The 26,456-nt window shown below is 50.2% G+C and overlaps 1 protein-coding gene and 1 long non-coding RNA gene across 2 annotated transcripts in view; one reads left to right on the top strand and one right to left on the bottom strand.

Moving 5' to 3' along the window:
- LOC127038205 (uncharacterized) overlaps positions 1-26,456 on the top strand; it is a 246,081-nt gene that overhangs the window by 43,970 nt on the left and 175,655 nt on the right. The gene's annotated exons all lie outside the window — the stretch shown is intronic.
- Positions 13,295-22,633, bottom strand: SF3B4 (splicing factor 3b subunit 4). Its single transcript, XM_050930698.1, has 6 exons — positions 22,516-22,633; positions 21,606-21,734; positions 19,842-20,384; positions 18,318-18,512; positions 15,320-15,493; positions 13,295-13,787 (listed from the first exon to the last, which is right to left on the bottom strand). Exons 1-6 carry the CDS (start codon positions 22,547-22,549, stop codon positions 13,606-13,608), a joined length of 1,257 nt encoding a protein of 418 aa, XP_050786655.1. The 5' UTR covers positions 22,550-22,633; the 3' UTR covers positions 13,295-13,605.

Raw genomic sequence — 26,456 nt, 5'->3', positions numbered from 1 at the left:
GATGCGGATTTTCATATAGCACCAGTTGCTGCCAGTTCTGGGCCGTTCATCAGCCTTTGTGGGTACATCATGACCTCAGGTTTGCTAGGAAGCTGCGGATCTACAGAACCACGGTTATATCCACTCGATTGCATGGCAGCAAAATGCTGGTGTTGAGCAAGGCCGAAGAACCCCCAAGTGGCCGTTTTCGATTCTTGCCGTCTTTGTCAGCTGCTCCACATTAAGTGGCAGGATAAGACCAGCAACAAGATCATTCAAAGCCAAACCCAGCAGCCGCCACCAGCATTAGTTCAGTTTCGGCAGCTTTCTTGGTATTAGCAGGTTGGAAGAGCAAACACATTACAAAGCACGTGCGCCCAGGAATGCCGCTACACAGCTGGAGATCACATGGCCTCTAAAAGCTTTGGAGGCAAGATAAGATCGTCAACCAGGACATAAATTGAACATCCAGGCAGACCACCCAAAGGACCTAACTGGAGAGCAATCTGGAAGGCATTTGATCTGCAAAGAGGCTACATCCCTTTGTAATTTGTCTCAATGATGATGATGATATTTACATTTGAAAGTTTTCCAAATTACACCAATCTAGTTATACAGGATAGTTATTCTGGTGTAACCCTGATGGAAACATGCTTTTCAGTTTAGCTTAAACCCCTCCCCAAATAACATAAACTAAACCGAAAAAGCCACTTACTGGACTGGTCCACACACAGATTTTGCACCAATGTAAATGTTGGGGTATAATTTTTAGCAATATAGTTATATCGCTACAGCCCCTGGTGTGATGGATGCAGTTACACTGACACAAAGGAGCCTTACCCCAGTCCCCTTCCCATATGGGGGTGACCTATACCAACAGAACTCCCTTTACACCAATATAACTGAATTCCACAGTGAGGGATTTTTCTGCTTCGACTATACTGGTGTAGCTAAGCATTACAACTTCCATGCATGGACAAAGCTTTATACCAGAATAAGAGTGTTCACACTGGGATTATACTGGTGTCACAATGATTTCATTTCTTGACTCCTTTTCCTGGTTATATAGGGTCATAGGTGCCCATAATTCTTTGTCGCTCCTTCCAATCCATGACACAGATTCATAGGTCTTGGAGTTCGAGTCCTTTTCACATTTCTACTGACCGATTCTTTCCAGCGTATCCTCGGTCTTCCATGTCCTTTCTCACTGCCCTCTTCCTCCCAAGTTTTCTTTGCTGGCCGTTCTCATCACACCTCTAATCTATCTCAAACTTGTGCTCTCCAGCCCCAAAGTTCATCTTCCCCTGAATTTCTGCTTTGCGGTCTGTCTACCTTCTGCTTGCCTGCCATTCTTACTCTCGTTCTTTCTTCCACCTCCGTAAGACCAGCCGCTCCCAAACCATGGAGCGGGCAGGGACAAACACACACAGCATCCACAAATTCACAGCTTTGGGGATAGCGAAAAAGCCTTCCTGTGTAGACAAGGCCTTAACCTGAAGGGGTAAGGCAGAGGGACCGGTATCAGGAAATACACTTTTCCCATCCTCTTCCACCAGGGAGGTGGCTCTGAGCATTGTCACAGCAACGTGAGGAAAAGGCCAAATTCTCAGACTGCAGGAAACCACAGTAAGAACTTCACTTTCACCCAACGGTTTCCAAACACTGTGTAAACATTCATAAAGCTTCCCAGCCAGTAGAGGAGTACTATCACCATCTTACAGATGGGGAAACAGAGGCAAGGGAGTCACAATTGCGGTGAATCATCAGCGCTGCCTCATGGCCCAGGACTAGAATAGCTGGGGGTATTGTAGGTTGGATTTGAAGGTGTGAGGTGGAGGGAAGAACCCCAGGACTTGTGTCATAAACAGATGGTTAAGGGTTAATGTCTCTTTTACCTGTAAAGGGTTAACTAGCTCAGTAAACCTGGAACACCTGACCAGAGGACCAATCGGGAGACAAGATACTTTCAAATCTCGGTGGAGGGAAGCCTTTGCCTGTGCTTTTTGGGTTTTTTCTTTATTCTCTCTGGGTTCTGAGAGGGACCAGACATGTATACAGACTCTCCAATTTTCTGAAACAGCCTCTTCTGTTCAATTTAGTAAGTACCAGTTAGAAAAGCGGTTTAGTCTTTTGATTGTTTTCTTTATTTGCAAATGTGTATTTTGCTGGAAGGATTGTATCTCTGTTTGCTGCAACTTGTATTTGTGCTGGGGGGAGGATTCTCTCTAGTGTCTATAAGTTGAAAGACCCTGTAACATTTTCCATCTTGATTTTACAGAGACAATTTTTACTTTTTTTCTTTCTTTTATTAAAAGCTTTTCTTTTTAAGAACCTGATTGATTTTTTTTATATCTTGTGTAAGACCCAAGGGGAGGGGGTCTGGACTCACCAAGGAATTGATGAGAGAAAGGAGAGAAGGTGGAGGAACAGCCTGATTTCTCTCTGTGTTAGGATCACTGTCTCTCTCTCAGGGAGAGTCTGGGAGGGGGAGAGAAGGGGGGGGGGAAGGTGAATTTCCTCTCTGTTTTAAGATTCAAGGAGTTGAAACACAGTGATCTCCCAGTGTAACCCAGGGAGGGGAGAGTCTGGGAGGAAGAAAGGAGGGGAATGGTTTATTTCCCTTTGTTTTGAGATCCAAGGGGTTTGGGTTTTGGGGTCCCCAGGGAAGGGTTTGGGGGCCAGAAAGTGTCCCAAAACACTATATTTTTGGGTGGTGGCAGCTCTATCATTTCTAAGCTAGTAATTAAGCTTAGAGGGGTTCATGCAGGTACCCCATCTTTTGGACACTAAGGTTCAGAGTGGGGAATCATACCTTGACAACTTGAATAACAGGGGAGCTTTGGGTCGGGACAGAAGCATCAGCAGAGCTGTGCAGGGCGCTAGGACCGGGAGAGGGGACTGAGTCAGGATTAGGGTGAAATGGCAGAGCTGTGTAGGGATCCAGGGATAGCGTAGGGGGGTGTCTATCATGGACCTACAGAATCAGTCTGGGGAAAGGTTAGAACCGTCAAGCCATTCAGCCCTGAAGTGTAGGAACTGTTGTATAAAAACCAAAGTTCTACAGCACCTAATGGACGCAGAAACATTTCCATTCCATTTAAAACTCCCAGAATGAAAAACAGGGGAGCTGATTTCTTTTTAATTAACTTCTCCTCTTGGGTGCCAGAAACACTCAACTGTACTAGCACTGGAGAAGCAGAAAGCAGATCTGACAAGGCCTAGCCCTCTCCTTAAAGCAGGATTAGGCAGAAGGATGGAATGCATGGGAGAAATAAAAAGAAATCACTCCGCACTGGTCTAACTGCTCCTGTTAATGTGAAAAGTAAAACTCCCATCAGACTCACTGGGCAAACACGCCCAGTGCTGAGCAAGCAATGCTGAAAATCCCACCTTCAGGATTAATCAATAACAGACTCCTAAAAAGGGAAGGTTGAAAGGGGACTCACCTAGTTTATCCCCACTGTTCTGAGGCAGGACTCCATAGCTCTTTTCAGCAGTAGATATCAAAGCACTTTTACAAAAGAAGTTGGCTTCATTATCCCTGTTTTATGGTTGGGGAAACTGAGGCACAGATGGGGCACATGACTTGCCCACTGTCACTCAGCAGGCTAGTGGCAGAGCCAAGGATAGAACCCAGCTCTCCTGTACTCTAGTCCTGTGCACTAGCTACCAGGCCAAAGGAAAATACCCCAAGAAAACCTGTGGAGCTCTCTGGTACCTTGAGCAAGTGCCTTCATAGGGAGAATATACCAGGTACTATAGGGCCCCTTAATCTAGTGGGGAAAGGCAGAACAAGGAGCAATGTCTGGAAGCTGAGGCCAAACCAATGGAAGTTAGGAATGAAGTGTCAGTTTTTAACAGGGAAGGGGACTAATCAGTGGAACAGAGCACCAAGGGAAGTGGTTGATTTTCCATCTCTTGAGGTCTTCAGATCCAGACTGCATGACTCCCTGGACGATGCTTTAGCCAGACACAGGTTATTAGGCTGAAAAGAGGGGTAACCAGGGGAAATTCTCTGACCTGGGTGAGGGCCGACTTTAGGGAAAACAGCGCCCTGGGTGAACTTGTATTTTGGCATCCCTGTCCCCACTCAACCCTGCCGTTTCCTCAAGCTCCCCACACATCCCCCTTCACCCCTGCTGCCTCCCTGGGCTCCCCATCCATCCCCCTGCTGCCACCCTGGGCTCCCTGGCCAGACCCCACTGCCTCCCCCGCATTGCCCCAAGCTCCCTTCCACAGCCGTGCGCCCCATTCCTTGCTGCTTGACCACAGTGCCCTGGGCGGTTGCCCACCTTGAAGCTGGCCCTGCATGAGGTCAGAGTACCTGGGCTTAAAAATCTATCCCTGTATTACTTCTATCAATCAAGCCACCTGCTGAACGTTCATGCTAGGCTCCACTGCCTTTTTCTGTTACACCCCCTGCCTTTGTCCTTACATCTGTCCTGCCCGCACCTCAGAGCGGGCACCTTTTCCGCCTCATAGACTCAGCTTACATCACAGCGATTAATAGACAGAGTCTCTGCCCAGGTCAAACACAGCGAAAAGGGTGACAAGCCTGGTCGGTTTACAGAGCTCCCAATCTGACCTCACTTACCCAGGGGCAGATAAAGGAACATCCCCATTACTGTCCACTGAACCGGGGGGAAGCTGATTTAAGTGAGAGGAGAGCCAGACCGCGGTGGGTAGGAATAGGCTGATATACACCCATATACTGCAGCCCTGAGTGGTTTCTCGTGGCTTCCCAACACAGTGAGTGCAGCTAGTGCTTGTTCTGCCATCGGTATCTGAAATAGCAGCAGAGGAGAAGAGGCCATGAGGAAAAGGACAGGCCCGGGAAATTGATTTGGGTATAAAGAGATGCTCTCCCTCCACGTCTCTATTCCTGAGAGGGCGGGCGTGCAGTCGAGTAGTCCGATCCACGGATGGGGAGCCAGGACTGCTGGGTTCTGTTCCCAAATGAAAGGGCGTGCGGGTTGATCCAGCAATGGGGAATTCAGGAGGCCTGCTAGCACCGTCAGAAACCCTCCTTCTCACGCGGCCACCTCCTCCGCCAGACCCGCTCCCTGCTCCTCTGAGCCCATACACACATGGAGGAGGCCCACCCCCCCAGTGGTGCCAGACAACAAAACAATCCATTTTGCCACCAGTTACAGAGGAGAAACAGGCTCTAACCAGGGAACACTCTAGCCAGAGCCAGCTAGTCACGCCTACAGCTTCCCCGCTCCTGAGCAACACTTCAACAAATCAAGTGAAGACAGCACGTCCGCACTCCCGCAGCCCATTCTAAAGCTGCAGTTAAGCAGTGGCGAAGGCTATTAAACACGGAATCATTGTCCCAGCTCATACCATACGCTGTTTATTACCCATCCCGCTATTCCCCTAAGAAGCTTTTATCATCAGAAACTGAAGCAGCATTTTATTGCTCTTCTATCCATTATTATTAATGGCCCTGTAAATACCAAGCTGCCACATTCAGCGGTCTTGTTGGAGGTTAAACAAGGACCTCAGGCCGTCTGTATAGGTCTGTTGCCATTTAAGGAGGTGGAGATGTTGGAATGGGACTCAGGAGGTTTATAAAAGGTTGTGTCACCTAGGAGCCTCAGTCAAGGATCAGGTGTCAATTATGCCGGGTGCTGTACATTTTTATTGCTATTAGGTGTATTACAGTAGCACCTAGAAGCCCCATTTGTGGATCAGGTCCCAGTTGCGCCAGGCACTGTACATTTTTATGGCATTACAGTAGCACCTACCAGTCCATCTTGGCTCAAGATCCCATAGTGTTAGGCGCTGTACAAACAGATGGTCCCTGCCCCGATGAGCAGGCGCTCTAAGGAGATCTGTGTTCAATTCCTGGCTCTGCCACAGAGCTGCTGCGTGGCCTGGGGAAAGTCACTTAGCCCAAGGTTTCAATAAGTGACTGGCAATTTGGGAGACTCTAACACCAGGTGCTTTAAAGGAGCCCTGAGTTCCAGATTCTGGGTCCTCACCTCTTCCCGAGCATCAGCCCCTTTGAAGGCACCTCACGCGGGGTACCCAGGAGATCACTTTGGAACACCTTGGCCTCTCCTGGGCTCTCCATCTGTAAAACAGGGATCATAACCCTGCTACTTAGATTTCGAGGGGCAGCTTTTTCCAAAGGTGCCAGTGGAAATCAATGGGCATTAGGGGGAGTCTAAATACTGTTAAAAATTTGGTCCTAAGCTCTGGGGCAAGGACTGTCTCTAGGCAGACCAATGTGAGGCCTTGATCTCTCCTGGGGCTACCATAATATACATAATAAAGAAAGTGGGACTGAGTGAGGGGGGGACAGACAACCCTGAAGGTCTCTGGGGATTCTTAGATCAGAGCCAGGCAGAGCAGGAAGGGGGCTGGCTCCCTACACGTGCTCACTCCGGTCAGCCTGCCTCAACCCTGCCCTTGCGGGGACGGGAGGGGATTTCAATCTTTGGCTGATACCTTCATGGAAAACCTCAGCAGAGAGCATCTCCATTAGCTACCAATTGTCCAATGGCCACCAGGGACCAAGCTGAGACAGACCCATATGCACAAACTCATCTCACACCGGAATTTATTTCCATTGCAGAGAAGAGTGGGGGCTGGAGGGAAAAAACACTTTCAGTCAGGAGCCGTTTGAAAAGGATCATTTTCCACTCATTTCGCCAAGTCTGTTTGTAGCCTTAACAACCACCTCCCTGAGTGGCAGGCTATGAAATTAAATCCAACTGTACAGTAAATGGCACCAAATTACAGGCTGTAATTGTCCTACTGCCGGGGCCCTTTCAGAGCTTTCATTGTACGGCATTTCGGCTTCTCAGAACTGAAGAATTCAACCAGAGGAAGCAGATGTGTTGATGGGCCTCCACCCAGCAGCCATGGCTGTGAGGACCAGGGCTGTTACGGGGGGACGCAGGACTGGTAAAGCACCTGCATTGCAAAGCGATATTAGATACAAGAGATATTAAAGACCGGGGTAGCACAGATCTGATAAAGTGAATTATCAAAGATGGGCAGGGAGCTTATTAATTGGACATGGAGACTTTCTAGGCGGCAAATCTAGCCCATGTTTATTGTAACTGATGGTTATCTCTGATTCCTGGCTGACAGGCGGTGAATTGCTGGGATCAAGCTAGCGTATGATGAGATCCCTCTCTTCCGGGCTCCGGGGCGGATATAAATCAGGGAAGTTGCGTAGTCAGAGAGTGCTGCCTTTGGAAGAACAGCCCATCATGCAGGCAGAGAGGTGCTGCAGATTGAATTAAAGGGCAGGGAAATGCACCATCCAGTCATGGATGCTAAAGCCAGACGGGATCATCTAGTCTGACCTCTGCAGGCCAGAGAATTTCACCCAGCTACCCCTGCATGGAACCCACTCACTTGTTTTTTGACTCAAGCGTCACTTCCAGAAGGCAGCTGGCCTGGATCTGAAGCTCTCGAGAGATGGAGAATCTACCGCGTCCCTAGGCAAGTTTGATCCAGTGGTTAACAGTTTGTGCCTTATTCCTCGTTTGAATTTGTCTGGCTTTAACTTTCAGCCATTGGTTCTTGTTCTGCCTTTTCCCGCTAGATTAGAATAGGGAGCCGGGTAGGCCCTGGCATATTCTCCCCGGAGGATAGTTCATTATAATCGATGCTACCCTATAGTGTATTCCCCTTCCTGTACAGCAATGAGCTATACAGGCATAAGCACATACCACTATCCCTACATCCTCAGAGCGGGTAGGGAATCGTACTGCTTTAACTATACCAGTCCAGTTAAAATACTGCAACGCACAGCCCTTAATGACACAACCAAAGCACAGAGGAGAAAAGGCAAACCGTATAATCCCAGTCCCAACAATCAGCGGCAGATACGCTCTTTCAAAACCCACCCGTAGAGAGAATCACACTCACCAAGCACTTCTGCTCTGTCTCAGCTCGGAGCCTATAAGCCAGTGGCTCTGGAGGCTGGACCATGAGGCCGTAAGCTAGCTCAAATGTAACTTGATAGCTAGCTCTTATGTGGACACATCTGGTGCTGGATGCAGGTGTATAATTACTTCCCCCTCAAAGCTCTGCTCTGTTCCTTAAAGGGGGTATGAGTGTGAGTTGCTTCCTGTTGTCGTCCCTGTATTGCAGGTGGGGAAACTGAGGCAGAGAGGGGTGGAGGTTTAGCCCCGTCACACAGTGAGTCAGGGGCAAAGCCAGAAATAGAGGCACTCAAGAGTCCTGGATCCCAGTCCCCGCCTCTAAAACTTTTAAGCAGCTGTTTTCCTATAGGTCTAGCTAGGCAGCTGCAAAGGGCATCTTCAGATCCAACCAGTGAGGGATGAAAAATAACTAGGCTGTAGTCTGGTCAGCAGCAATTGCAAAACGTGGTCCCCAGAGAGAGGACAGACCAGATATTAAGGTGATATGACATGCGGGTATAGCCAAAAGGCTGATTGTGCTGGGTTTGTGGAACAGCCTGCGAAGGCATCACAACCCACAGCAACACAAACAGCGCAATCTTGCGGTCAAGAACTTCATGGCATCACATTGACCCAGCCACTAAGTGTGGCTGAGAGGGTAGTGCACAGGAGCGGGGACTAGGGAGAGTTGGGGTCTATTGCTCGTTGTGCCACGGGCCTGCTGGTTGACCCTGGGCAAGTCACTTCATTGCTTGGTGCCTCAGTTTCCCCATCTGCAAACTGGGGATAATGATATTGACTTCCTTCATAAAGTGGTTTGAGATCCACAGATGTGCAGTGCTAGATAAGAGCTGGGGATATGTTATAAGAAGTATTTCTAAGGTACAGAGTATCCAAGGCTAGGCTTTTCAATGGAGCCTAGGAATCAAGGCCTCCTGGGGGTTTCCAGCTCACAAACATGTGTATGTGTGGGGAGGGGAGGATATGGATTTCCACTTCCACAGTGGCCTTATCAGTGTTGCTGCAGCAGCCTTTTGAGGCACTTTTCCCACAGCTACTAGTGGCCTTTTAAAAGGTCCCTCCACCGGGAGTAAGCCCTGCAGCTGCTGAGGGGTGGGGCCTCCCTAGGCCTTGCTCCAGCTAGTGTGGAGTCTGTCAGTCCCACAACATCTGTGAGAATCTCCCAGCTTGTCCCTTTGGCTGTATCCATGTCCGTCTGCATCCCTCCCCTGGCTACTGCTGCACTACATCAGACACAAACTTCTGGTCTATTTGCAAGGCCCTTCACAACCACTGTCCCCCCGCACTCATCTCTCATTCACTATGGAAAGGTCAAGTCCTGCCTGTGAGCAGATCTCAAGGCAGCCTCCACTGCCTACCTGTCACACTCCCAAACAAGCACCTCCAGGCTTTCTGCCGCCTGTGGGAGGCGCTGCCTTTGAGCACTCACAAAGCTACCTCTTTAGCCTCCTTCAAATCCCCCCTTACAACTTCCCCTGTGCCTACAAAAAACTGAACAGTGACCAGGCAGCTAGTGTGCTGACCCCCAGTTCCTGGCATGCTGGTCAATATAATCTCCTCCTTTCCTTGTACTTCCCTATCTGTCTGTAATCAGCTGTTGTCTCTTCTCTTATACTTTGTAAGCTTTCTGGGGCAGGGACCATCCTGAATGCGTTTATGCAGCGCCTAGCACCAGGGGGCCTGAGCCGTCGCAGCACAGATAATATATAACCCCTTGCAAGGGCAGAGCGTGTTATGGGGAAGCCAGCTGGACGGTCTTCTGCTTTGCGCATAAGCAAAGCCATCAGCTTCCAACTGCAGCATCTTCACACCTGGGGAAGGGTGAGGCGCAGAACCAGTGGGTGGCTTTCCAGAGGAGCAGGCTGCAGTGTTAGCAACTAGGAAAGTCTTTCATGTCTGAAAGGGAGCAATGGGGATTCGGCGAGACTCCACCCTGCTGCAGACTCCAGCTCAGTTTTTCTGGCTCTAATTGGATCCTAAAGGGGAAATCAACTTTTGAACAAAAGTCAAACTTCCATCTGGATTTTTTTACAGCATTAGCTGTGTACTGATTAACTCCTAAGAGCCCTATAAACAAACCAGCTTAGAGAGAAAATCAGGAAACCAGAGTAATTTTATCTTGCACTGTCAACGCTACAACCGGCATCTGTACTTCGTGCAGGTCTCCTCCAGAACAGGCAGGAGAGAATTATTTTTATCTACAGAGAAACATGATTATAAACCCACAAAAACTGGCAGCAGGAGAACCCAGAAGCACTTGGAGACTTCTTTTTTTTTGGAACTAACTAGATTTCAAGCTAAGAGAGGCGCTATCTTTTATTGGATCCTTTTCTGTGGGTGAGAGAGCCACTTTCAAGCTCCCACAGAGCCCTTCTCCAAGGCTGGGGTTTCAAGATGACAGCGGCCCTTCAAAGTATCTGGTGAATCAACGGCCATGTCTCTTCCCCATCTTCAAATGGAGACTTTTAAGCCGTTCTTCAGTCAGTCTCCACCCTCACCCCTTTCTAGCTGTCAAGGGTGGTGTGAAACTTTCCACACAGCACCTCCGCTTTTATACCTTCCCAATTAACAGCTTCACACGCGCGATCGCATTGAATGTGTTAGAGGAGCTGGGAAGATTCTAAAGATACAGCTATGCCAGGCTTTGCCTAACCGCGCAGTCATCCAGACAGTGCACAGACTCTGCCAGCATTTTCAAGACAGGCCTTCCCTCGCCCCAGTCTCCAGCTAGGGATTAGCATGACCTCGTTGCCAAAAAGCTCTCTCAAAGGAGATGAGGTTTAGGGTCAGATGGCAGCACGGCTCTGGGATTGTGAGAACCAGATTCTATTCCTGGCTCTGCCCCTGACTGATTGTGACCTTGGACAAGTCACTTCATCGTTTCGTAGAGTTTAAGGCCAGAATGGACCATTAGATCATTTCGTCTGACCTCACTAAGGCTGTTAAATTTCCCCCCTTTCTTGAGCCCAGGTGTCTCTTCCAGAAAAGCCTCTGGAGGTGGCTTCTCTGAAGATGTCAAGAGACAGAGAAGCCACCTGTTCCCCAGCAGATTGTTCTAGTGGTAAATCGCCCTCCTTGGGGCCTGGTTCCTACTTGGAATTTGTCTGGTTTTAGCCCTTGGTTCTCATTCTGTTTCCTGTAGCTGGAGGAGACTTTTAGTCTCCTGCAGATACTGATACACTGGAATCAAGGCACCGTTCAGTCTTCTTTTAGATCAGCTAAAACCACATCAGCTCTTCAGGTTTCTCAGTGTAAGGCATTTTCTGCAGCCCTGGAATTATTCTGGGGGGCTTTTCTGCCCCTTCTCCAACATCTTTTTTTAAAATATGGCCACCAGAACGGGAGGCAGCATTCCAGGATCCATCTCACCACTGCCAGATATAGGGGTGAAATCACCTCCCTACCCCAACTTCGTGTATGCACTCAAGGATTGCATTAGCCCATTTCACCACCGCCTGGCACTGAGAGCTCCTGGCGAGTTGCTTCTCCACTAGGACCTCTCGATCCTTCTCAGCCTCTAGCTTGTTCATTTACATTGTAAGTGCTTTGAGGCAAGGCCTGTCTCTCACCATGTGTTGGTGCAGGGCCCAGCATGTGCAGCCTTGATCTTGGTTTGGGGCCTCCCCGATCATACGAGCAATAATAAACTATCTGAGACAAATGTCCCTCTGGTGCATTTTACAAAGTCTAATGGAAACTGTCTTAAAAAAGAAAAGACAGGAACAGCACCCACCATGTTTGCAAAGCAGACGTCAGGCAGGGGATCTGGAAAGTGGAATCGATCGGACAAGACCATAAACAAGAGGGAAGCTATTATTCTATTTCCACCGTGCAAGCTGAGTGAAGTACAAAATGACAACACCACAAATTAGATTTCTAATGTCCTAGGTGACAGACCCAGCTGAGCGAGGCAAATCAAAGAAAAGCTCCATCATTTGGAAGACATCAATAATCCCACTTGCTTTTATTCCAGTCAGGCCATTATCATCACACAAGAGCTCTGATCTTAGCGAGATGCTGGCTGCTAGGACACAAGACCTGTGCTGTGCAGGGAGGAGTGAGAAGCTTGTCCCTGGGTATGTTCTGCATTGAAGCACACGCTTAGCTGGGCTATGAGATTAGAGACTGGAGGCCAATGAAGTAGCAGTAGAGTTGCTGTCTCACTAGCTGAGAATGCCAAAGTGTTCTGCTAAATGGACCTCTCAGACCCTCTAATGCCCTAAATTCATCTAGCGCAATCCAGGTAGCCGAGTACTTTACACTGGATACAAAGCGTCCGCCCCGTGAACTGATGGAGAATCGTTCCCTGAAGCATATACACTCAGGTACTCTGTACACTCTAGATTTGAGCAAGGCCAGAATCTTAACACTCAGCCTAAGGTTCCATGGCTGGTTAGAACAAGAGTTGATCAAAAAAAAAAAAGTAGAAAGAACAGCTTTCCTTTGGAAACACACCAGTTTTGTCTAAATGTTTCAGGGGAACATACTGATTTCCACAAAGTTTTTTGATGGGAAAAACTGAGTGGGGTTTGGGGGGAGTGTTTTGATTAATTTTAGTTAGTTTTCTACCATATTAACTTTATCTAGATCTGTCTCATTTAATATTATACTGAAATATTTTAATATAAAAGTCAAAAACCAACACACTTCCACCCTAGCAAGACACTTGCTGGGCCCAAATCAAAATGTCTTGGAATTTTCATTTCATGAGGAATTTTGGCGTTTTGTTCCGACTGGAAGGACTTTTCGTTTCAAAATGTCAGAATCCCGTGATATGGAAATTCCAGTTCCCAACCGGCTCCCGTTAGCACCCTAAACAATTCCTCTCCTCCTTTGCCTTCGCTTAACCAAGCTGGACTCATTTAAGTGAGAAAGAAATGCAACCCCACGCGCTGGGTGTCCCTAAACCTCCGACTGCCAGAAGCTGGGACTGGAGGACAGGGGATGGATCAGTCGATAAATTGCCCTGTTCTGTTCACTCCCTCTGAAGCGTCTGGCACTAGCCACTGTCCAAAGATAGGATACTGAGCTAGACGGACCATTGTTGTCAGCCAGTATGGCCACTCTTAAGAATTACATGGGAAGAGGCAGTGGGCTGGCTAGTCAGGAGGCATGTTCATAGAGCCATACGTGGTAGCCTAATACCGGTATAACTTTGAGATGCCTTGGCCAAGAAGCACAGAGGATGCCTGTAGGCATGGCTGCGTTATGCCAGCGCTACCAACCCTTTACCTTCGCTGTCAACAGCCCCCCGAAGGAGAACGATGCAGAAACAGGATTCTAGCATGTAAATGAACGCGCGTGAGGCTCAATGATACACGCTGCTGGGATCCAAAGAGCACCAGGCCCTATTGATTCCTCGGGGCTGGCAGGCTGAGCAATGCAAAGATAAAAAAATCATACCAGCCTCAGAAGGCAACTCCCAAGGTGTTTATTTGCAAACGGCCAATCTCAGTCAGTTCATATAGAAAAAAATTTCATTAAAATCAAGTTATCTTCTCGAAACGACGGGGGCAGGAGCAGGGAGAGGAAAACTAAAAGTAACACTGCTAAAGGGAACAGCAGGGTTTTCACAGGGGCAACAAGACGCTGATTGCTCCGATCACGCTTCCTGTTCTCAGGAACGTTAGTCCAAAAAGAAACCAAAATCCAAGGTAGGGGACAGAGGAATTCGCAGTAGGAAGGTTCTTCCGCTGGCCAGGTCCTGATGCGGCTGCGTTTATGGTAGGGGTCCTCTCAAAGGCCCACGAGGTGGCACGGGGGGTCTCTGGGCAGGACGAGGCGGCAGAGGGACCCGCTGGTAGCCATAGGGCGGTGGGCGGGGAGGACCGCTGTAACCATGGGGAGGCATCAGTGGAGGCGGTCCACGCATGCCGTGGTGGGCCATGGGGCCTGGGTGACCTGCAGGAACAGAGAGTAATATTATTAGACCCTAGCTGAAGGAAGCAAAAGCAGCAGGGAGCGTAATATTATTAGACCCTAACTGATTCATGGCCCAGCTGCACGAGCCTCTCGCACAAGAGATTTCAGGCCCCACAAGCCACGAATTGATTTCTAAGCCAAGAGGTTGTTCAGAGCCGGGACTCTTGGCCAGGGGCTCTGGAGGGACATTGAGCTGGGCACGGCCCTACAGGCGTGTCTCATGCATGGGGCCCACCCCATGACTCAAGCAGGAGTCTGGTCTCAGTGGAGCAAACTGGTCACTGAAAGGACGCGGCTCTGGGCAAAGCAACTGCTGTACCAGGATGCCAGTTATTTGAGGTCCTGCCTCCCCGCTCGATTCCCTGCAGCAGGGCTCAAGGCAGAAGGGACATAAGCCCCCATCCGCCCACTCCGCCAGCAGGACTGGAGAAGAGGCTGTGTAACGGGGTAGACACCTGCTCCTGCCCTGAGGGGCTTAAAGCCACCCCTGGGAGAAAAGCTGGGCTGATTGGGAGGCAGTCTCAGCTGGAGGACATGCCCCAAACAGACCCAGTTGGCCCTAGAAAGGTCAGGGCAGCCAGGGGTTGAGAGGCTCTCTCTGGTCTGAGAGGGAGCAGGGCCTGGCTGCCTAGCAGAAAGGGTACTGGGGTGAAGCAGGGTTGGGGAAAGCCAGAGGAGCAGGGGAGCTCCTGGCTGGCAACTCCTCATGCTGCAAGGCCTGGTTTAAGGCCTAAAAGGGTACTGGGTGGTAAAGGAAGGCAGCAGGTCCGAACCCCCTTGCCTGTGATCAGTGGCTTATACTGCAGTCTGCCCCAAGGAGTGGGGCTAGATGGTGACTGGCAGTAGCCCAGACTGAGGCGAGGTGGGGGTACTGGGTGGGGAGACCCAGAACCTGAGAGTGTGGGGGTACCGCTAGGGGCAGCAGCAACCCAGTGAAAGGAGCACTGGCGTCCAGGAGGGACACAGGGGCCAGCAGTAGCGAAGGGTGCTCCAGAGGGCTGGTGAGCTAATTCCCATGGACGACCAGGAGGAGGCGCCGCAGGTGAGTCTGCACCCGCTTACAAGCACTTTATCGCTCAATCTCTTCCTAGCTGGGAAGCAGGCAGGGAAGCCCTTAGTCGCCTGCCTCAGGTGCCTTTCGGCCGAGGATCTCAAAGGAAACATCCCCACTCAACAGCTGGGAGATGCAGCCAAGGTCCCAGAGCGAGGCAGCGGCAGAGCCAGGAACTGAACTCAGGAGTCCTCATTCCCAGGCCCCTGATCCAGCCGCAGAGCCAGGCAGCATCACGAGGCACAGGAAACTGCTCGGGGTTCCCCCTTCTCAACAGCTCCCAACCAGAGATCTCACTCCGAGCGTACGGCTGGCCTCCAAGGCTGTGACATAAGCAGCCACCATTTCAGACCTCAGTTTTCCTCTTCCCACCTGAATCAGCAAATGGATGCCACAGGCCTGGGCTGGTATTAGGCCCTTGACTCTAGTAAACATCCCATCTCGTAGGTTCCCCACTTACCCATGGGTGACCCGAAATGGGGCCCTCTGGGCGGCATGCCCATTGGTGGTGGTCCAGGGTGGGGCATGCCGTGGGGCGGGCGTGGTGGGGGCTGGCCTCCTGACCCCGGTGGCCCTGGATGATGATGCTGTCCCATCCCGGGTGGTCCGTGATGCACCTGCATGGGGGGCATCCCTGGGGAAAAGCACAAGACATTCTTAAGACCTACTCAGACATTCAAAGCAGCGGATTAGAAACCAAATTCTGCTGAGCTCAGTGACCACATGAGCTGCTGGACAGGACTCCAGTGACCTAAAGGCGACCAGGGCTTGGAGGATGGGGCTGGTCCCAATAGCGTTTTTACTGGCCACTAGAGCAACCTGAATTCCAGCAGGTGGGAGGATTGTACCAGCGAATACAAGGCCAGAAAGGCCCATTAGATCACCTAGTCTGACCTACTGCATAGCCCAGGCCACAGAATTTCACAGGTAGCCCTGTGATGAACCCAGAGACTTGTGTTTGGCAAACGCATCTCCAGAGAGGCCTCCACCGTGGATTTAGAGATCTCAACTGACAGAGAATCACCACTTCCCATGGGAGTTTGCTCCAGCAGTTAAGATGTTACCAGGGAGTTTATTTCCAATCTGAACGTGTCGGGCTCTAGCTGCCAGCCACTGGTTCTCAGTCTGCCTTTCTCCATTAATATAAAGAGCCCTTCAGTGCCAACCAAGAAACTTGGCGTTGTTAATAATGCACATTATCTAAGGTGGCATCCACAGTCTCCAGCACGGCACAGACAGATAAGTGAGCAATGGCTACGAGCTGCATCTCCCAGGCTCATTTTTAAGAGGAGCCAGCACATGGCCAGTGGATTTGAAGTTTTCTCTTGGCAAGCGGTAGTGGCATGACCCAGTTCTGCCAATGACAAATTAAAAGGGGGAAATCTGGGGACAGATACCATGCACTGGGAGAAAGCGACAAAGGAAGAGGGGAGACAGATTCTTTTTAAAAAACACAATTCTTCTCTTTTCCCTTTATCAGAAATCTGGGTGCCTTAACACACCTACGCAGGCCAGGCACCATGAACGTGATGGGCCTTTCACGTCTATATGTAACCATCTACTTTAAAGCATTGTAAGCCAGTGTGTAATAGAAGACCGCAGCCATCTGTCACTAACACAGCCAAATCTGCAATTATACAAAGCCTCCTAATCAGACATGGGGGGGAGAGGTGACTTCCTAACAGACAAAGCGGGGTGGATAAAAAAAAAAAAAAAAAAAAAAAATCAATCATGATTTAAAAAAGATTTCTGTATAAAATTTAAAATCAGATTCTATTTTTTTTCTCGTTTCCATGTTGCTAGTTCTTTGCTTCCCTCATGTTTTATAGTCTTACATTGGCAAAGGGAATGTTCGTATTTGTTCCTTTAGCCGAATTTCAGATTTTACATAGAGATATGTTTTCCTACTAAAAAGTTTCACACTTCAATCCCCATCGATGCTGCAAAAGACAAGTCCAGAGCGTCATTAACGCCCTTACTGCCAGACACCCAATAGATACTGCAAGAACGCCACAAACTCTCACGCAAGATAGATAAACAAATGGCCCATGCTGAGTCTGCAACTCCTGCCACCTTCCCGTACACTGAACTTCCCCAAATCGAAAAAAGCTGAAAGGCTTTGACCAGGCTGCACTCCCCCAGCTGGGACTTATGCTCCTAAATCTTGTAGGTGCTTTACAAAACTCCCACCTATATGGGCTTACGGAGCCCAACATCTGGGTGTTTCTGAACATTATGGAATGGGCATATAAAAAGAGTCACAATCACTTTGGATACATCTACACTAGATGACACTACAACAATGGAAGGGATTCATACCCTGAGAGACATAGCTAAGCTGGTGTGGACAGAAGAATTCCTCCGCCGACACCAGGCTACCGCCTCTTAGGGAGGTGGATTTACTACAGTGACAGGAGAATGCCGTTCATCACTGTAGTAAGCAGTGGTGCCACTGTAGTAAGCAGTGGTGCCACTGCAGACTTAAAAATCTCACACCGCCATGCTATGTCAGTCACGGTGTGAAACAGCGTCCCCCAGTGATTCAGCTATGCTGACACAGCCCTAGTGTAGATGCAGCCGAGTCCATAGAAGAGGGCTCCTGTTGGCCCAGTTAACCTCATGCAGTGGTTGGAACACCGCCTCCAGCCAGAAAAACTCCTGTCGGGGTACGTTCCCATCTACGCTAGCAGCTACGCCGGCGCAGACTCTGCAGCGCAGAAACAGCCATGCTCACTCTGCAGTCTGAACACCGACGCAGTTTTGTTCTGGTGTGACAAAGATTTTATGCCACTCCAGGTTTGTTTTTTTTAATTAAAAATACCATTTTAGCCCCAATCTTGAGCACATGCGGAACTTCAAAGCAGTCCCAATGGAGTCAACGGAACTATTCCAGGGAGGAAAGTTATGCGCCTGCTTAAGCGCTTGTAGGATCGGAGCCTTAATTTTTAACTTTAGGGGGTGGGGGGATGGTTTTGTAAGATTCACCCTTACCAGGGACAGCATAAAAAATAGCATTTATAATTCAGGCCACAGATTTTAATGTAAAGTTGCAACTACATATGTTTTCAAATTAAATTTACAAAGCCTCAACTTGATTAAAGTCAATAATTTAAACCTCTCTAGTGATTTAAAAACAATGATCCATGATAAATCACCTTGGTTTAAATCACTTCACCCTGGTTTAGATGTCCGTTTGGTCCCCTCTCTAGAACAAGGCATTCAGAAGAGCAGATTGCAGAGAAAGCCTGAAAATCCCCAGCGCTTACTTAGCATTTAATCGGTAAATCTCAAAGCACTTTGCAGAGATCAGCCCATTTTACAGGTGGGGAAGCTGAGGCACAGAGAGGGGACGTGATTTGCCCAATGTCACCCATCAGGTCAGGAACAGAACCCCCAGGTTTTCCAAGTCCCAGTCCAGTTCTCTGTTCACGAGGCCACACTACCTCTCTGATACCTACCTGGATGATGCATCCCGCCAGGTGGGAAAGGATGTGGGTGAGGAGGGTGTCCTCCACTGGGAGTGCCCCCTGAAGGAGGCCCAGGGGCACCTGCACCTGGTGGCATGGGTGGAGGCGGCATGGCAGGAGGCATTCCTGGGGGCATTGCTCCAGGTGGCGGCACTGGCGGGGGAAACGATCCTGGGGGTGGGATGCCTGAAAAGACAGACAAATCAGTGAAAAAAAAAACGTGATCACCTGGGTCAGCATCAACAAACCACAGAGAAGACTCAGAAAGAACTGGCCTCGGCAGCAGCCACACGTCCACTTGCTAGCACGAGCAAGTGCCAGCGAGCTCTGCCTGCTGCTGGAGCCTGCATCTCCTGTAGCGTCTCACCTGCTTCGTTAGAGCCCATCTGGTCTCTGACAAATGAGGAGCATCACAGACCGGCCAAGGGCCTCAATGATTTCAGCTAGCACACGAAGCCAGTAATCGTCTATAGAGCTTTTCACCCAAGGGTCTCAAAATAACCCTGCAGTGCCCTGAGTCGAGGATTGTACCCCCGCTTTACAGAGAGGAAAGCACGGCACAGGGATTAAGCAACTTGCCCGAGCTCACGCACCCACTCAGTGGAAGACAGGAACAGGACCAGGGAGTCCTGACTCCATTCCCCAGGTTCTAGTTGACTGAGATCTTCCCAGCTACCTGCAGACCCCTTGGGTAGGTCTGACAGCAGAACACATGGCTGACTGCACTGGAGACTAATGGCCAACTTTACCCCTAAGCGTGGTGGGGAAAACTGCAACCAGTCTGCAAGCGCCCTAAGGAACCAGGGTTCATGACAGAGCAGCAGAGTTTGTAGCCATGCAGTTCAGTTCTGAATCCAGGCTTCAGCCATGATCCAGATCAGAGCACCCTCTAGTGAGACACCTGTACCACTCTGCAGCACAGCGCTCCCACGCAATGCTCCACCGCGTCATAGCTGTAGGGTTCCTCTAGCCCAGGGGTGACCAGCCTGTGGTCGGGTGCCACATGTGGCTCTTTAGAGGTTAATATGCGGCTCCTTGCTTAAGCGCTGACTCCGGGGCTGGAGCTACAGACATTAACTTTCCAATGGGCCAGGGGGTGCTCACTGCTCAACCCCCTGCTCTGCCCCAGGCCCTTCCCCTAACTCCACCCCTTCCCCTGAGCCTGCCATGCACTCACTGCTCAACCCCCTGCTCTGCCCCAGGCCCTTCCCCTAACTCCACCCCTTCCCCTGAGCCTGCCATGCACTCACTGCTCTTCCCCCCCACCCTGCCCCCCCCCCAGCCTTCTGTACATGTGAAACAGCTGATTGTGGCCAGCGGGAGGCACTGACTGGTGGACGGGGGTGGGGGAGCTGATGGGGGGCTGCTGATGTATTACTGTGGCTCTTTGGCAATGTACATTGGTAAATTCTGGCTCCTTCTCAGGCTCAGATTGGCCACTCCTGCTCTAGCCTATGGAAACTTGCAGACAGACTTCCCCGCAAGCACAAAAAGCACCGCAAGGCATGTGCTCACCTGGCGGGTTCACGCCTGGCCCCAAGGACGTGACGACAGGGGTCGGCACCGATGGCGGAGGAGGGGCATCTGCAAACAGCTGATGGGGCCGGTCTGCCTGAGAGAGAGGGTTCTGGGCAGCCAGCAGCCGCTCTGCAGCAGAGCCGTGCCGCTCGCCTTTGGAATCTTTCTTGAAGGCGTAAGAGACAGTGATGGGCCGGTTGCACAGGTACTGTCCATTCATGGCCTCAATGGCAGCGTCGGAGGCATCAAAGCTGGCGAAGTTTATGAAGGCGTAGCCCTTGGAGTTGCCCGTGTCGGGGTCCCGCATGATCTTGGGGGTCTGCAGGATGACTCCAAAGGCGCTGAAGGTGTCGTACAGCAGCTTCTCGTCGATCTCCGGGTCCAGGTTGCCAATGAAGATGTTGGCGCCCACATCCAAGTTCTTGTTGTGGGCCGAGGCCTTGTTCACACGGATCGGCTTCCCGTACAGCTTGATCATATTCATGATTTTAATGGCATAGTCTGCATCTTCCTCGCTGAGGAATTCCACAAACCCATAACCTGCAACACACACCTCAGAGCCCTTTATAGCCGGATACACTCCATGCCACCCACACCATCCCCCTGGTTGATCTCAGGCCTCCATCTTTTCTCCACTGTTGATGCAAGAATTTTCTCCTCTGCAGCTCTCCCTGAAATAATCTCTCTTCTCTCTATCAAGAACTGGTTGGAACAACTGAGGAGGCCAACTACTCCCCTACAGACAGGAGAACCCTCACTGCATCTCCTAGCATCCAGAACCACCTCATGCTATTTCTCCACCCCATTTCATTCCAAACTGTCTTCTTCTCTCATCTGCAGCTATTGATTTCTCTTCCGCTCTGCTTCTAAAGCCTGGTCTAGACATAAGGTTGGACCAGTCTTAAGGTATGATTTCAAAACTGATTTATTTAAACCGGTACAGTTGTGTGTGTGGACACTCTCACCAAGCTAAACCTGGTTTATCAATTTAGCTTGCACCTGTAATTCACAGCTGCAAGCTAACCTAGATTTAAACAGCTATGAGCATCCAAAGAGGGATCTGTATCAGTTTCACTAAGATCTGGTCTACACTTCAGAAGTTTTGCCAGCATTGCTATGTTGGTTAGGAGTGTGAAATAATCACACCCCTAAATGGCATAACTGTGTCAGCAAAGGCCCGAGTGTAAATGCAGTTATACCAGCAAGTCAGTCCTTTTGCTGCTACACCTTATTCCATTCAGTGAACCAGTATAAGGTACAGAACTCTTCTACTGGTGTACACTGCCTCCCCACTGGGAACATTTGCCAGTATAGCTGTCCCCGGCCCCTTTTTAGTGTAGACAAGGCCCAAGTCTCCAATTAAATTGGTTTTAAAAGTAATGGTGCATCTTGGTGAAGATACAAGCTTTTACTGTTTAAAGTAAAAAGTGGAGTGAGACAATGCACAGAATGAGATGTGGTATGTAAACTGAAACCCAGGAGAATTACTTAGATTATCTGGTCAGCATTTGTACAGCACCTGGCACCACAGCGTTCTGATCCACAGCTGGGGCTCCTCCACACCACAATACGGATAATTGTCTCAGTTCCGTCTGAACATTTACACTGACTATTGTTACAAGTGACACGTAAAATGATTAGAAATGGGATTTTTAACCCTTTCCATACTGGCAGAGAGTACAGGTATCTGCCTGGACAAGAGCCCTGTGGATATGTAATTTGGGAGAGACGTGTCTTTGACGGGACCGGTCAATATCTTACCTTGATGTTGACCCGTGACTCGATCTTTGGGCATGTGGGTATTCACCACCGGTCCCGCCTGCAGAAAGAGTTCCCATAACAGCGGCTCACTGACTTTCTCGTCCAGGCCACCGACGTAAACAGTAGCATCTTGAGAGGGGGGAGAGGAGATGGTGATGGGTTACCTGGATCTGAAGAGCAATCTCTTGAACATTTCAGATGAGTTAAGAACTCTCCCACAGAGAGAGCGGCTCTGGATCCCTAAGGGTTTGAGCTCAAGTCCATGAAATCAAAAGCAAAACTTGCCTCGACTTAGACAGCTCAAGACTGGACCCTTAATGAAACACACTTCTCTGGAGTAAGTATATTGACTTCTAATAAACCAGTGTTAAATGATTAAGAACACTGTTTAAAGAGCAGACATGCTCCAAAGAGGTGATAATCCCTAACTCTTATCTAGCCCTTTCCTTCAGTAGCTCTCACAAGCTGGGACCCAGCCCCCGCCCCCCCGCTTTTGGGGGGAGGCTCAGGACCCCCAAGCTGGGACCCAGCCCCCGCCCCCCCGCTTTTGGGGGGAGGCTCAGGACCCCCAAGCTGGGACCCAGCCCCCGCCCCCCGCTTTTGGGGGGAGGCTCAGGACCCCCAAGCTGGGACCCAGCCCCGCCCCCCCGGTTTTGGGGGGAGGCTCAGGACCCCCAAGCTGGCACCCAGCCCCGCCCCCCCGGTTTTGGGGGGAGGCTCAGGACCCCCAGCCCCGCTTCTGGGGGGAGGCTCAGGACCCCCAAGCTAGGCCCCAGCCCCGCTTTTGGGGGGAGGCTCAGGACCCCCCAGCTGGGCCCCAGCCCCCCTCCTGGGTAGAGGAGAATCGGGCCCCAGCCCCTCGTGAGCGGGGACAAGAGGGTTGGAAGCCGCCGCCGCCGCCGCCATTTACCCTGGTTCCGCTCGGAGATAGGACCCGCCGCCATCTCGACCGCGCTCCCACCTCCCCTCGGTCAGGCGGGCGACTTCCGCCCTTTCACACCCCCACTTCCGGCTCCCGCGGCTGAAAAGGGGCGGGGAAGGCAGCGGCCATCTTGGGTGAGGCCGGAAGTGGCCGTGCATGCAGGGAGCCATAGCGGCTAAGGGCGGAAATCGACTTGCATGCACCCGCGGCCATGTTGGCTAGGGGCGGAAGTGGCCATGTTGGCCCCTATTTCCCTCCCCATGTGTAATTCATCCCCTCTCGTGGCCCCCAGGGGTTCAGCGCTTGCTCCCTGTGGTAAAGCTCACACCTTTGTGTGGTGACAGGTCAAGACAAACTCCCACTAGCAAACCCACAGCCCCCCCCCCATACCCACTGCAGTGGATGTGCCCCCCTGCAGAGCACCCCCAGTGGGGGGGGGCACTTCTTGCTGTTTGATGGGGTCCCTGTTCCCACTGACAGCACAGGGGAGCTGGGCCTATGGGCAGTGGTAGGAGGGTACTGCTTAGGCCTCTGAATGCCCCTGTTCACACCTGGGGCCCTGAGAGAAAAATTAAAAACCCCGTTCAAGGGGGTTTGTCCCACTCTGATCAGGGTCAAGAAGAGTGATGCACAGGCCCCCCAGGATCGCTGCCTGCAGCCCTGCTATTAAGGGGACGAGCAGCAGGCAGTCAGCTATTCCATGGTGCCTTATGGTCCTGCTGAGCTTAAGCGGGCCCCTTTTTGCACCTTCCTTATGGAGCAAGTCCTTTTGCGGCTAGAGGGGTCAGCCTGCTCAGGGAAGGATCTTACTGCTCTTTTGGAGGTAATGGTTTCCCAGTAGTGCTTTACATAGTGACCTTCTTATCAGTATTCCAATCTTACAGATGGGGGAAACGGAGGCACATGGCAATAAAGTATCTTGTGCAAGTCATTGTCAGAGGTACAAATAGGTCCCAGCTCTCCTGCCTCATAGGTCAGCAGCCTAGCATCTGAACCATGCTGCTTCCCCGTAAGCCATGTGAGAGAGAGCCCTGACCAAGGACTCAAGAAATCTGGGTTCTAGTCCTGGTCCTGCCCCTGGCTTGTTGTGTGACCTTAGACAAATCAGTGCTCCGCTGTACCTCAGTTTCCCTATATACGTAAAATGGGGATATTATTACTGTCTTCCTTTGTAAAATGCTTTGAGATCCACTGCAATGAAGCACCTTATAAGCACTAGCTCTTATATGATTAGTTTATAGAAGACAATCTCAACTTCTAGATTCATACATTTTAAAAGCACAAGGGCCTATCAGGATAATCTAGTCTGCCCTCCTGCAGAACACAGGCTAGAGTGTCACCTGTGATTCTAGGATCTAGCGCCCTCTCCCCTCAACTGTTACTTTAACTAGAGCATACCATTCAACTCACAGCCAGCCACTCTGCATTTAAAAATACGGCACTTTAATGAGCTCTTAAATAGAAATGTCACTACAAAAATATACAGAATAGAAAAAAAAATGCCCTTGTTTGGATTTCCACTTAACTCATGCCTCATACCACCAGGAATGTGTGATCTGCACCGAGTTACCCTAATGTTCTAGTCTCCAAAATACTTCTATGTATATGTGCTATTAGCACTAAGATTTAAACACACAACAAAAAAACAAAAACAAAAAAACCCCCAGGTTATTATAAAAGGAGTAACCAGCAAGAAAAGGACTCTTCCAAGGAAAGTCCAGAGGCTCCTGGTCTTGAAACCTTGCACGTAAAAGAAATGAGGCTGTTTTGGGGGGAAGTACTTTGTTCATACTCATCAGATGACAGTCCTGGTTCTTTCCCAGGGCCTGAAAGTCCTAAAGTTCTAGGACTCTTACACCAACAATTCCACAGTTTCACAGAGAACAGTACCAATTTTGTAAGCTAAGATCACAGCTGGATTAGATGCTCTGCTGTAACACATGCAGCATGGGTAGGTCGATCCTGCAATCCTAGGTGTGATTAGTGCATGGGAAGATGTACCTGCACTAGCTTTATCTGCACAAGCATGGCTCAAAATTGCCAAGTAGATGCACTGCTAGCCCCCATACCCAGGGTCCCCGTACAGTCCACAGTGACACATGCCACCACATCTACACTGCTACTCTTAACCATGCCAGCATGTCTACCCATGCTGCAATACTTGGATTCCAGGGTAGCCCTACCCTGGAACTTGGCAGCTTCCAATCCTTCTGTGTGTGGATGTGAGAAAATACACACACATATAAAAGTGTATCGTCCAGTTTTGTCTAACACTTTAGCTTATACAATAACCCATTTCCTGTGAGTTACTAATGTTAGAACCAGAGTTTTTAATATAAAATATAAATTTTTCAACAAAAAAAATCTCTAATATCGCCCCAAGAGATATTACAAATGCCAATAAAAATAATCTTTGTTATTCCTCATTGCTGTTAGACAGATATACAAAGTAGGCACTCAAATCTCAGGGCGGAAAAGAAGTAGCATACAGGAACTGTGCAAACCCGTGTCCATAAACACTAACAAAGCAGCATGATGCCATCTGGGTACAGCAGTCATGCATCTGTAGGTACCTGAAAGATGCAGCAAGTCTCTCAAAGGGTTTCCTCCATCCCCCTCACAAGGGCCTGAATCCAATGCCCATTGGGGCCAATGGAAAGACTCCTGTTGATTTTAATGCCCAAGCATGGCTGGTGAAGTTAACTAATTGGATGTGAATTCGGCAGGGTGAGGAGGGAGATTGGGTTCCAAATCCCACTCCCCCCTCGGAGATGAAAGTCTCAGCCCAAGAAGGCTGGCTATGAAGTGGAAGGAGTGGTGGGTGACCGGGTTGTGAGTTAGGCATCAGAAAAGCTGGAGCTCAGACTGAAAGCACAGTTCCCTGAAATGCAGGGCCCACGATCTGCAGCATCCACTTTTCAATTCAGATTTAAAACACACAAGCAATGACAATTCTGACTTAAGGCCACAAGCAGCCCATGACTGGGCCGGGTGGCCTTCAGCTTTTTCTGCTCACCAAGCTCGAGAGAGATGCCAGTGGGATAGCCCTGGAAACTGAAGGCCTCCAGGCTGGGTACAGCCCAGGCAAACTGCCCTCCCTCTAACTCCAGCCCCATAATCCAGGGCTGAGGTTCCATGTATAAGGAGCACTGGGAAAGGTGAGAACAAGGCCCATTCCCACTCCATTGCATGTATCAAGATGGGAGCCACAGAGCAGGAAAGACGACAGAGCTTGGGGGACACAGACGTTTGTTTAATGGGGACCTGGCTGCGAGCCACCAATCCCTTCCTCAGAGACATCAGGTGGTAGCCTGACCTAGGTCTGCCGTGATGGCAGATAGGAGAGGCTCCCACTCCTGCACCAGTACCCCCCTAAGCTTGTGTTGGAAACACACTGTAGGAGAATCTACTGAGAGCAGAACTGCCATTGTTCGAGGGTGGTAAAGGAGGACAGAGGCTCCCGGGACCACACGTTATCAGAATTGCCATTACCAGCCACCTGCCAATGCGACTGCAACTTACATGCTGCCCAGATGATTGGCAGAGGCACAGCTGGGTATATTGTTCAGCCAACAGAGTCCCTAAGCTCCAGATCCCGACAATCCTGCCCTCTGGGGACTCTCCAGTGAAGACCTGAACTCCAAGGCTTAGAAAGCCAGTTCTGGCGGTAGCACAGTAAGTACCTAGCGCCTGGACATGCCCACCGCCTCAAAGACCCGCCCCAGCACATTGCTAGCAGGACAGCGCCAAGTGCATCCGGCTCTGGCACCGCATGGCAGCTTTCGGATCAGAGGCCAGGTCTACATTACACACTCTGCTCTAACCATGTCGCTCAGGGGGGTGGATTTTTCACATCCCTGAGCAACGTCGTTATACCGACCTTAACCTGCCCTGCGGCTGACGGGAGAGCTCTCTGTAGGCTTAGAACG

Source organism: Gopherus flavomarginatus, chromosome 20, assembly GCF_025201925.1.
Source record: "Gopherus flavomarginatus isolate rGopFla2 chromosome 20, rGopFla2.mat.asm, whole genome shotgun sequence".
NCBI classification, from domain to species: Eukaryota; Metazoa; Chordata; order Testudines; family Testudinidae; genus Gopherus; species Gopherus flavomarginatus.
This window is presented reverse-complemented; position numbering and strand designations above follow the sequence as displayed.

Bases quoted from the DNA above. Each gene is read 5' to 3' on its own strand.
- SF3B4 (XM_050930698.1), bottom strand. From the start codon at position 22,549: ATGGCGGCGGGTCCTATCTCCGAGCGGAACCAGG. The intron at 21,735-22,515 runs GTAAATGGCGGC...CCCCCTCTCAAG, and splicing joins TATCTCCGAGCGGAACCAGG to ATGCTACTGTTTACGTCGGT. The intron at 13,788-15,319 runs GTAAGTGGGGAA...CTGTTCCTGCAG, and splicing joins CCATTTCGGGTCACCCATGG to GTCACCCAGGCCCCATGGCC.